Consider the following 12,719-nt stretch of genomic DNA (forward strand, 5'->3'; position numbering starts at 1 on the left):
AAAGTCTCTGCTCCAGCGACGAGAGGAGTAAGCCAGCCTGGCTTCCCAACCCATAAGTTCGTGTAATTTATTCCTCCAATACCAGAAGAAGGGAGGCACATCAGCCAGCCAGTGGTTCAAAATACACTTTTCCCTCAAAAATGTAACATTTACTCAAAAACAATTTTTCAGCAGAGGTATAAACAGAAAATGCAGAGAAGTGAGCAAACAGCATGTAAAACACAGAAAGAGGGACAGGAGCCTGAAGGAGGCCAAGTCCCCCCCCCCCCAAACCCTGAATGCTCTCGCAACTCCAAAGGCCATGAAAGTAAGAATTCACTTCAGTGAGGCAAGTGAGACGGTGTTGACTATCCACACAGCCCATATAGTAGGCCCATCTCTGGGAGGTATAGGCCCTCAACAGGGTTCTGTAATGGCACTCGCGAAGCTCCGCATTATATACTAAAGCCAGGACTCGTCGGAGAGCTCGGAGCAACAAGTTCGCCCCAAGCTCCCTCCCCAAATCCCTCTGCCAAGCTTCTAATTCAAAAGAGAAGTCTCAAGGAGGCCCCAAGGCACCAAGCAGCTGATGAAAAAAGGAGACCGAGACCTGAGGTTCTGGATCCTACCCCCCAACCTCCAAGAAGGCTCGAAACCAAAGCCCGAAGGCAGAGAATCCCTAGGGAGAGATCTCACATAGTGCAGCAACTGACAATGAGTGTAAGCAAGGCCAAGGGAAGAAAGATCACAGTGCTGCAAGTCAATGCAGGACCTGAGCTCCCCGTCATCCTGCAACACCTGAAAAAGAAACTCAAAGCCCCTAGCCCGCCATTTACCGAAAACCGAACGAACCAACCCTGGAGGGAAGGAAAGATTACCGGTCAGAGGCAGCAACACACCGACATGGGAGTACTGACGCCACAGTGGGAGTATCCGCCGCCACACCTCCCAAAGAGGTCTAAACAAGATACTAAGTCTACTAGGAACAGGCACCTCCGCCAACCGAGCGTGAAGAAAAGACAAGGTGAGCAGGATAAAAATAATCGTGTTCAAGGGAGACGTCAGTATACAGAGTAGTACCCAAGACCCAATCCCGAATATGCCGCAGAAGACAAGCCTGTTTATAAAGAACAATATTCGGCACCCCTAAGCCTCCCTGGTCCCACGAGCCCACCATCAACTGCCACCGCATTTTAGGCTTCCTGCCCCCCCCCCCCAACAAAACCACGAGAGCAAAGGGTTGAAAGTCCAGACATCCTTGTGCAAGAGACACAGAGGAGAAGCGTCTGCAGAACGTACAACCATTTAGGGAACAGCACCATCCGAAAAAGATGCACTCTCCCCCATCAAGGAGAGCGGCAAATCGCACCAAGCAGCCAGGTCCGAGCCCATAGAAGACAATAGACGTTCAACCAGGAAGGCTCCCAAACATCCATAGAGAGCTGGATCCCCAAGTAGTGAAAGGAGGACTCAGCCCATTTCAACGGAAAAGCCCCTCCCCAAGACTCTCGGAGCCATGCCGAAGAGGCCAATGCCTCAGATTTAGTCAGATTCAGCGCAAAACCTGAAAAATCCCCAAATTCCCACCGCCCAAATGTTTCTTGCAAATAGTTTGTCTCATTTGTCCTCAGTCCATTCTTTGGCCCCCTCTTGAAATCTCAACCTTGTCTGCAACTTTTGAGATCTTAAAGCACTATATGTTAAAAGATCTTAAGTTGAAGAGTCTTTCTTGTGGCTATCACGTCTGCTCAGCACATTTCAGAATTGCAGGTGATCTTGTGTGTTGCGTGCCATTTTTGGCCTTTATGAAGGAGCAGATGGTTTTGAGGCTGGTCCCGTCCTTTTTGGCTAAGATGCCGTCTTTTCATCTGAATAAATCCATTTCACTGCCAGTGTTGGGAGACTTCAAAGGTCCAGAGGAGCAGAAGTTGGATTTTGGCTAGTGTTTCATGCTTATGTGCATAGGACTCCAGAGTTTTCATTGTTTCAATCGACACTTGGTTTTGCTAGGAGGTCAACATAAGGGAGAGGCAGCTTCCAAGACTACCGTTGCTTGATAGATTAAGAAAGCAGTACTGTCTTCTTATTTGTTAAGAAAGAAAGCAGTGCCTGCTATTTTCAAGGAGCATTCTACCAGGTATAGGCAGCATCCTGAGTAGAGTTCTCATTGATTCCTCCACTGGAAATGTGTAGGGTAGCGGTCTGGTCATCCTTGCAAGCCTTTGCACATCACTATCAATTCAATTTTCAGGCCACAGTGGATTCAGAGTTCAGAGCACGAGTTCTGCTGGTGGGGTTCCATGCCCTTGATGGTTACTACTTTTGTATTTCCCACTAGTCTGTACCTGCCTGGAGGGATGGTATAGAAGGAAAAATTATTTCTTACCTGATGATGATTTCCTTTCTTTTAATCCCTCCAGACAGGCATAGGATTCAGCCTGTTTTATATGCAAAGATTTTTCAATTCGGGTGTGTTGTTCATGGCTGAGGCTATGGAGTTTGGTGGTTGTGTTTTGGGTTTTTCTTTGTTCAATACTTACAAAAAAAAAATCATCCAGAGATGTTTAGGGAAAAAAAAGCTTTTGGTTCGATTCAGGGCAGCAGCATTTGGTTTTCTGGGTTAGCTGGGGAGCCTTCAGCACTGAGAGGGATGCTTAAGCTCTCCATTGAGTTGGCCTCCTGCTTGGCTATTCAAGGACTGAATCTAATGGGGGGGGTCTGCACAGTCTAGTTATAGGTATTTTACAAGTCAGTTTGTTCTCAAGTCTCCACCTGCTGGCAGAGAGACATAACCCATTTGTCTATGCTTATCTGGAGGGACTGAAAGAAAGGAAATTATCATAAGAACATAAGAATAGCCTTACTGGGTCAGACCAATGGTCCATCAAGCCCAGTAGTCCATTCTCACAGTGGCCAATCCAGGTCACTAGTACCTGGCAAAAACCCAAATAGTAGCAACATTCCATGCTACCAATCCAGGGCAAACAGTGGTTTCCCCCATGTCTTTCTCAGTAACAGACTATGGACTTTTCCTCCAGGAAATTGTCCAAACTTTTCTTAAAACCAGCAACTCTATCCACTCTTACCATAACCTCTGGCAATGCATTCCAGAGCTTAACTATTCTCTGAGTGAAAAAATATTTCCTCCTTTTGGTTTTAACTGTAACTTATAGTGTCCCCTAGTCTTTGTAATTTTTGACAGAGTGAAAAATTGATCTATTTGTATCCGTTCTACTCCACTCAGTGAAGGAAAGGCATACAATTTTTATCTGATGCATATTCATTGTTGGTATCCTGTAAATCAGACTGGGTCATGGTTCTCTAGGAGCAAGTATGAGAACTTTGATAAGGCAAAAAAGTTGATAAAATGTTGTACATTGTCCACTCTCCCTCTCTCCCAATGCCGTGCAGGCCTCCTCATGTACCTTTGAAATCCCTCCTGTCCCGGCCAACTGTGATGACTTAACTCCCTCCCACCTCCCCCCGCATACCTTTGAAATCCCTAGTGGTCAAGCAGTGGGCCAGAGCAAGAGTGATCTTCCCGTGCTCCTGCCCCATGCTGAGCTGCCAGCTGAATGGCTGCCGTGAATTCTCGCGAGTCCTGTGAGAACTTACGGCAGCCATTCAGCTAACAGTTCAGTTTGGGGTAGGAGCTCGGGAAGACCACTCTCGGGCAGCTTTGGCCCACTGCTCGTCCACCAGGGATTTAAAAGGTACGCAGGGGGAGGCGGAAGGAAGTTAAGTCATCACAGTTGGCTGGGACAGGAGGCAGGAGGGATCCCTCCTGTTCCAGCCCACCGCTGGATCATCAGGTCTGGCGGAGGCCTGCAACATGTCTGGGTTAGGAGGATGAAAGGGTGCTGACCCGAATATAAGCCAAGCCAACCCCCCCCCTCCCAAAATCTCAACTTATATTCTAGTATATACGGTAAAACATTTTTCCTTTTCATTAAATTTCAAATAACCTCATGGTTATTGATTTAAACCCATGTTGATTTCTGTACAAGTGTTTATTTTGTGTTATAAACTTAAAATGGTTAATAAATAATATTGGGGTTGGTGTAGAAAGTGCTAACAAGGCTCCCAAGCTACAGGGGTCCCCCCAAGCCAGTCTTATACAGCCTACTGGTGAGCTATGGGTCCACTCTCAAGCTCCTGCCCTGGTCTCCAGCATGCTTAACACCAGCCCTAAGTATGTATTTTGAAGCCTGAATTTCTGCCATGTATGGAAATAATTAATTCTTCATTTTCTTCTTAATTTCAAAAAAATGTTGTTTGTTGCAAATACTGGCTCAGGGAAATCCAGAGACCCATAAGCCCAGACTTGCCCCATTAAATGAAGGTGGATCATTGGAGCTGCTCAATAAGGTAAGATTTGGGGGGGGGGGTTATTTTTTGACTGAGGGAATGACTCAGTTCACATACTGACTTTTTTCTTAGCAGAATGATGACTACAGAGTACTGTTTGGTCTGGTTGGGGTAATCCTTAAATCATAAACAGTAGGCCAGGGGTGTCAAACAGGCCTGTGGGCCAAATTTGGCCCGCAGGGTAATTAGATATGGCCCTCGAGTAAATGCCCTCTGTTCCTTCCCTCCCTCCATCCCTTTGTCCACCGTCTCTCTCTCTTGGCTTTCCGGTCTCACCTTCAAAACAGCCTGCAAAGGATCACCGGTGCTGTAGCGATCCTAGCAGGCTGCCTCCTCAGCATATTCCCTCTGCTGTGGTCCAATAAGTCAAAGGAGAGGCGGGAATGTGCTACAGAGGCCGACAGTAGCCTGCAAGGATCGCTACAGCACCGGCGATCCTCTGCTTTGAAGGTGAGGCCTGGAAGGCTGCTTTGAAGGTGAGACTGGGAAGCTGGAGGACCCTAGAAAGAAGGGGGAAAACAAGCAGGCCTTTTGGGGGGAGGGGTGGCGAGCCCTGGTGTAAAGAAGGGGGAAAACATGCAGGCTTTCAAGGGGGGGAGGGGGCATCGGCGGACCCTGGTGTAGAAGTACACAGAGGGAGGGAAGGCGGGAATGAGGGGTCAAAGAGACATGCATTTGCCAGACTGAGGGTGGGGGTGAGGGGAAGAAATAATGGTCTAAAAACAGAGGAGAGGAAGAGAGATGGTGGACAATGGGATAGAGGGAGGGAAGGAAAGAACAGAAAGGGAGAGAAGTTGGACACAAGGGATGGTGTGGAGGGTGGGATAGAGATATTGAATAGGAGGGTAGTTGGGAAGAGAAAGGGAAAGGTGGTGTTGAAGGAGGGAGGGATGCTGGATGAAAGGGTAGTTGAGAAAAGGATAGATGGTGGATCTGGGGATGGTGGGGTCCATCGCTTCAGCTGCGGGGAAGGTGATGAAAAAAAGGAAAGATGCCAGACCTCTGGGAGAGGAAAGGGAAATGGAAGGGGAGGACAGAGATGGAAGATGGATGGTTAGTACGGAGAAAGAAGAAAACGACAAATGGACAGGAGACCCTGGAAGCGAGTTTTCAGAAGACAAACAGAAAGCAGAGCCCGGTGCCAACATGATTTGAATAATGACCAGACAACAAAAGATAGAAAAAAAAAAATTATTTTCCATTTTGTGATTACAATATGTCAGATTTGAAATGTGTATCCTGCCAGAGCTGGTGTTAGACAGCAAGCGTGAACTAGGTCCTAAAAGAGAGAGGAAAAGTCTTTTTTATTTATTTTGTTTACATTACAGAATCGGCGTGGGGTTGGAGAAGTTGTAACCCTATACTTCTACTAAGACTAAGGGGTCCTTTTATTAATGTGCACATTTAGGGCTCCTTTTACTAAGGGGCGCTAGCGGTTTTAACGCGCGCTTAGCGCGTGCTACAATACCGCACACACTAAACACTAGCGCCTCCATAAAGCTTGCGTTAGTATTTTTCGGTTAGCGCTTGGTTAGCGTGCGCTAAAAACGCTAGCACACCTTAGTAAAAGGAGCCCTTAGTGTGTGCTAATCTTTAGCACGTGCTAAATCGGTTAGCGTACCTTAATAAAAGGATCCCTAAGTACCTTAATAAAAAATTCAGCCCACAGCTTAGCCTGTTTTAGATTTTGGCCCCTTATGTGATTTAGTTTGACACCCCTGCAGTAGGCCATTCATTTCAAAATGTAGGTAACAAGGTCCCCAGTGTCTCTCCAGCACTTAACTTTCAGTCATTCAGCTAGAGATAATTGCACCAGAATTCACTGACTCACAGCATACTATGACATACCAACTAGGATCGAGCTGTAGTAAGCAGTTTATGGGGGGGTTTGCACAGTAATGTCCTAGACGTGCACATCTAGAAAATGAATCTACCTCTTTGCTTAGGCACGAAATAAATATATATATATATTTTTTTAACTTAGCAACCTATATTGTGGTTTGCTAAAATATGAATTATATAATGCATCTTGCCTTTTTTTGTTCTTGGCCTTCTAAAGATGAGAATCCTGAACCAGCTAAGTGGTATGAGTTAACAGTATCAAGGACAGCACTTGTGTACCTGAAACCAGTATGAAATTACTGTAGGAGTGGTAGGAGTGAGATATCCTTAATTCATTATTATCACTTTCTCATCAGTAATCTTATTCACTTCTCAGGAAATTGCAAGGCTTCTTGAAGAAAATGAGAAGTTGAGGGCCAGACTTCGCACTATAGAATCGCAGGTAACGTCAGGCCTCAAATCAATAGGATGATGGATAATCCAGTAGCCTTGACTTATGATACTATTTTATTTGGTACAACAATGAGAGCAAAAAGTCAAATTTCGTCACATAATAATAAAACTTTTATTCATATTAACTGGATTAGCAATTCAACAAATAACATGTAACTGGAAAAATTATGACGGATTAAGTTATAACTTTTGGTGGAATTCGGTATGCCATATATATAAAATGGAGTGCACAATAGCAACACAAAAAGGTTACTTTGGTAAATTTCTGAAGATTTGGAGACCATTAGCAGATTTTTGTAATGATTAATAACATTTTCCCATAATAAGAGATTTGTTAAGTGGGGATCTGGGTGGGTATTATTGTATTTACCTCATAATATGTATGAATTAATTAATGCATTTTGAAGTATTAGGTTAGATTTTCTGAAATAGGAAGGGAGGGCTTGGGGGGGTTATTTTATTTATATTTGTCATACATATTAAATGATTTACATATTATCTAAAACATTATAAGAATATGATATATTGTACTTAAAGTATTCATGAAGGAAAATCAAGTGTGTGTTTATAAGATTATATGCATTTTTCTGATACACTTGTTGTAATATGAAAAAATGAATAAAGAAATTTAAAATTTTAAAATTTTAAATTTAAAAAAAAAAGTGTAACTTGCGTTTGAGTTAGTGTTATGGGAATGGTACCACATGTGTTGTAAGAGGGTAACCTCATGCAAGTTTAGATTGTAGGTGCTGGGAGAGCAACATGCCCTGACTCACACAAAGGGATGGACTTATACCGTGTGCACAATATGCATAGCTAGTGTTCCCAGCAGCTTTTCAAAATGTAGTAATTTACACAATAAAGTTACAAAAACGGAGGGAAACTGGAGCAATAAGCTTTTTACTGTTTACAAAGAAAAAGTGTCTGGGCAGCACAAGTAGAGATGCGACTGCTGTTAAACGGCATCTGAACGCAATGTACTTTCTGATGAAAGGTCAGCACATTATGTGGATACTTGTCAAGAGGCATTTCCCATCAGGAGGTATAATGTAGTTTTTGCAGTAGAAAGGCCACTTACTGTTTGTTGTACCAGTTAGATATACTAAATTTATAAAAATATGGGGGCCATTGACAAAATATTGCAATGAATAAATAGCAAGATTTCTCTTCTTCTTTTCTTCTTTTCAATATCTTCTTTGTGACACACATGAAGGGGAGGGTAGTGAAAATAATATTTATATAATATGATATAATATGATATATAATATGTAATGTATGATTGAAAAGTACTAGAAGGGTGGGGGGAGGGAGAGGGGATAAAAATATATTTAAAATATGATGTATTAGATATAAAAGTGATATTGTGTATTCATCAATTGTATTTAAATATTTTGTACACTTTATGTAAAATTTGAAAACGAATAAAAATTATAAATCTGAAGATATAATCAGGATCTGTGGCTGGAAGGAGGTTTGTTTTGGGGTTTTTTTTAATAAAAGTAATCGGAATGAAAAAATACCAACTTGTTTACATCTGTAGTAACAATGCCACTGGTTGATAATGGCTAGTTTTTTAAATATGATCAGGCATGTATAAACGATTAGGTTTGATTTCAAGGCAGGTGTGCCACCTCCTATTCTGTTTCTGGCAAGCAGAAAAGATTGCAGACTGTGATTAAGAGAAGCCTCTTATTCTGTCAGTGAATTCCTGCAGTTGTCATTTTTGTGTTTTCCCTTTCTTTGCAAAGCATATAGAGCAGGGCTATCTCTCCTCATGTTGTCTTGACAAGCCTCAGAACAGATAGCATAAGATGCAGACTTGGAGATTAGGAAGAAAAGCAACTGAGATGAGGGTGGGGTTAGAGAATAACCCGGGGACAAATTTTTCCCCGTCCCCACGGAAACTCATTTTCCTGTCCCATCCCCCACTTGTTCTTTTCCTGTCCCTGCCCCATTCCTGCAAGCTCCATCCTCATCTGCACAAGCCTCAAACACCTTAAAATCATAACTGCACAAGCCTCGAACACTTAAGGCAGAGCTTACAGGAATGGGACAGGGACAGTGACAGAACTCACGGAGACAGGGAAATTGAGTTCCTGCGGGGACGGGGATAAATTTGTCACTATGTCATTCTCTAGGTGGAGTGTGGATGAGCCAACTACAAACTTCAGCCAGGATAAAAAAATGATGTGATAAGTAAACAAACCAAAGAGATATTTTTTTAAACCCTGTACATAGATACCTTAATAAATATCTATCAAATTGATCAATTTAGGGTTAAATATAAAATCAATTAATAGACAGATATTTCGATGAAACACCACTTTGTATTTTTGCCACAGAGATATCAGCAGAAGCAAAGTGATAAATACTTAACTTGAAACCAAAGATGACATTTAGCAAGTACTAGGACCCCAAGTCCTGTATCCCATTTTGCTAAATGGATCCATTTAATGTGAATGTTAGTACTGTTGCATATACAGTGTAGCCTGCAGTGTGGAGACTCTCTCTATTGTTTGATTTCCTCTCAATAAAGATCCCATTTGGATAAGATAAGGGGTTTATGACGGATAATATATTGATAGTTGTTATTTATTGGTATATGGGTGGGAGGGGTGGGTTTCTTATATAATTATTTATTTGGAATAATACAAATAAGAATGTCAAGTGATGAATTAAAGTATTTCTGAATGAATGTTGTACACTTGTTGTAATTTTTGAAAATGAATAAAGATTTAAAAAAAAAAAAAATCCCATTTGGAAACATCTTGCTTTTTCCCACTTATTTATCTTCTATTTTGTATTTTCATGAGAACTTTGTGCTGCTCGTCTTGGTGGCTTTAATGTTTGACATTTTTTATTTTCTTATTTATAGGCTACAAGTGCACTGGATGAAAAATCAAAACTGGAGAAAGCTCTGAAAGATGTACAAAAGATTCAGGGAGATCAGAAGGTAAGCATTCTTCTCTGCAGGCTTCGTTCCATTTTTTTTAAAATCCATGGGTCAACTATTACAGGGTGGTGCTTGTTCTCACTTCTTTCTGCATGTACTGTAAAATGGGATGGGACTTGTATACCGCCTTTTTGGGCTGGATTCTGTAACTTTTGCCATTGTGGGCTGCCACCAATCACATGTCATGCAACGGTACCGGGTACAGAATTGCCCTTCTGGCAAAGGTAGACACTGGAAATGTAGGCCAGAATTTTCTAGACCTATATTTCTAATGCCTACCTCTGTTGTGAATCGTGCCTCTCTAGGTGCTTTAGACTGCCTAACTCCACTTCCGGCATTAGCCACGCCCACAGTGACATTAGGTGTCTTAAAGCACCTATGGAGACGCGATTCCAGCACTAATTTTTGTAGGTGCCGGTTGGCGCCTTGAAACTCAGTTAAAGTAATTTAAAATGGCATGTTTTACTAAATTTGGGTGCCTACCGGTGCTTAAAAAATCAGCGCTGGTTAGAGAATCTATGCCTTTGTGGCTACACATTCAAAGAAGTTTACATATACAGGTACTTATTTTGTATGTGGGGCAGTGGAGGATTAAGTGACTAGAATACTACTACTTTTTTTTTTTTAAATCTTTATTCATTTTTCATCTTATAACAAGTGCACAATATTACGTCATAATAAATTTATACAAGTGGACATGCAATACTTTTAGATCAGACACTGGTGGAGCACATGGGCACAACATTGAGAGTCCAACCATGTAAGAATTTTTCCACAACAAATAGGTTTAATTCAGATATGTCTAGGTTGGCTAGATGGCATATATACAGACATCTCTTCAAAGCTGTCTGACTAGTTAATTAAAAATCCATGTATAAGGGGCGTGGCTTGGAGACGCATCTAGATGGTCGGGTGAGAGTCGAGGTCCGTGGTGACGGGCTTATTTGAAGTCAAATAAGCTACAAATAATTTTTTTTTTTTAGTTAAAAAGTGTGGCTCTGAGTACAACATGGCATCGAGAAAGCAAATGAAAGTTGATTCTGCTGGTACGGGGACAAGAAGTGTAAAGGGATCCAAACCTGAGCCGGCAACCCACCTCAAAGATTCCGTTACCGAAGGATGATAAAGACAACAGTAATATTTTAAATGAGCTTCGCAGATTAAAGAGATTGTTTCAGATAATGCACAAAAGCTGCAGGAAGTTAAGGAAGAAGTTGCTAACCTTACAAAGCGATTACAGCTTGCTGATATAAAAATAGATCAACTGGAAAAATATAGTGACAGAGTGACAGAGATAGAACTGCTTCAGTACAAGTTGGATAGGAAGAAAATTAAAACGTTAACGAGAGACCTGGAGGATTGTGCCAACAGGGAGAGGAGGAGTAACCTAAGAATAATTGGTTTACCGGAAGGGGTGGAGAAGAATGACCCAATATCCTTCTTAGAAAATTTATTGCGATTTTGGGGATCAAGATGATGTCGGGAGCAGACACCTGAGCGGACAGCGCTGAATATCGGCTGAGTTCAGCGCGTGGTGTGATTCTCTCCCGTTTAATATGGGGAAGAGGAAAGGGACTACTCGCCCTAACCCTCCGGCGGCTGGAACCCCCCAGCGAATGACACAGCCGACTATATTCAGCATGCTAGCCCTTTCTGGCGAAGATCACAGACCTACCTCGGAGGTTCTTTCAGGTTCAACTGTGAACCTCAGCGCAGTACCGAGCCAGGCATCACTGAGCCCGGAGCAGAGACTGGTTCTTCTCAACCCAGAAGCATTACAGTGCAAGGAGCAGCTGGTGTCCGGTTACCCCAAGAGGGAAGTGAGGACTCCAGCATGAGAGGGACGCCTTCACCAGACTCATTGGAGGAAGGAGTAGCTCATTTCCATCTGTATTCTCCTAGCGCAGTTAAAGAAGACCTAGGAACTGCTTCAGGTGAGAATACCATCAATTTTGGGGAGTTGAAAAAGCCAGAGAAGGTGGATTTAGAAGCGCTCTGGCAAGCCATATCGGTTATGGACTCCAACCTAAAATTGACTCTTTCAGCTATTAAAACCGATTATGGGACTGTCCATTCTAAGGTAGAGCCACAGGGGGTATTACTATCTAATTTGAAGGAAAAAGTAGAGACGCAAGAAGTTAAGATTAATGAAATGAAAGCGGTTGAAGTAGAAATGGTTAAAGAAAGATCATATATCTCACGAAAAATTGAAAATTTTGAAAACCAATTGAGAGAGAACAATTTAAGACTTTTAAATTTTCCTAAATGTCCTATCATCTCACCAGTGGAGATGGTTAGGAAATACTTTCAAGAGACTTTGGCCATACCGTTGGAAAATTTGCCCCCTATTGTGAGAGCTCCTAGGAATCCTCAACGTGAATCTACTCCAGCTGAATTGCCTGTAGATAGACAGGCGGATATGAACTTATCTTCATTTTTGGAAACTTCTTTAGAAGTAGTTACTGATAGAACTACCATGCTTGTGACTCTTGCTTTGGAAAGTGACAGGGAATTTGTTCTTCGTCTATATTTCCGTCATATGAATGACCAGTTTTTAGGCTCAAATGTTAGAATTTTTCCAGATTTATCTCAAAAAACCCAGAGACGTAGGAAAGAACTCTTGGCCTTGAGGCCTTGCTCTGGGGGCAACATTTCTTGTTAAGTATCCTGCAAAATGTTTTGTTACTTATCAGAATAAAAAATTTTTGTTCTTTGAGCCTAAAATAATTACAGAATTTATAGAGTCGAGAGAAAGGTTGGTAACCGTACCTGATGTTATATGATTTGCCAGCGGCTGTAGGAAGGTGTGTCTTTAGCCGTTTCTTTTGTAATAGGTTAATAATTTCCTCAGTTTAATTTCTATTCTTGATCTCTTATATTGTGGACTAAATAAGAGTTATATTTTCTTTTCTCTATATTTAGTATTTATAAAACTATATTTCTTGATCTCTAACAAGTTATGTATAAGCTTGTAAAATTGAAAATGCAATAAAAATAAAAAATATATTTTTTTTTTATAATTCTTTATTCATTTTTTCATCTTTCAACAAGTGTACAATACATATACAGTGGTGCCTCACACAACGAACTTAATTGGTTCCAGGAGCAAGTTTGTTATGTGAAA

At 41.8% G+C, this 12,719-nt stretch overlaps 1 protein-coding gene across 1 annotated transcript in view; it reads left to right on the forward strand.

Annotated features, from left to right (window-relative positions):
- LZTFL1 (leucine zipper transcription factor like 1) overlaps positions 1-12,719 on the forward strand; it is a 94,262-nt gene that overhangs the window by 28,054 nt on the left and 53,489 nt on the right. The window contains exons 5-7 of the mRNA XM_033930176.1: positions 4,276-4,347; positions 6,566-6,631; positions 9,518-9,595. Of these exons, the coding sequence (XP_033786067.1) occupies positions 4,276-4,347; positions 6,566-6,631; positions 9,518-9,595 (216 nt within the window). The remainder of the gene's footprint in view (positions 1-4,275; positions 4,348-6,565; positions 6,632-9,517; positions 9,596-12,719) is intronic.

This window comes from Geotrypetes seraphini, chromosome 2 (assembly GCF_902459505.1).
Source record: "Geotrypetes seraphini chromosome 2, aGeoSer1.1, whole genome shotgun sequence".
Classification (NCBI taxonomy): domain Eukaryota; kingdom Metazoa; phylum Chordata; class Amphibia; order Gymnophiona; family Dermophiidae; genus Geotrypetes; species Geotrypetes seraphini.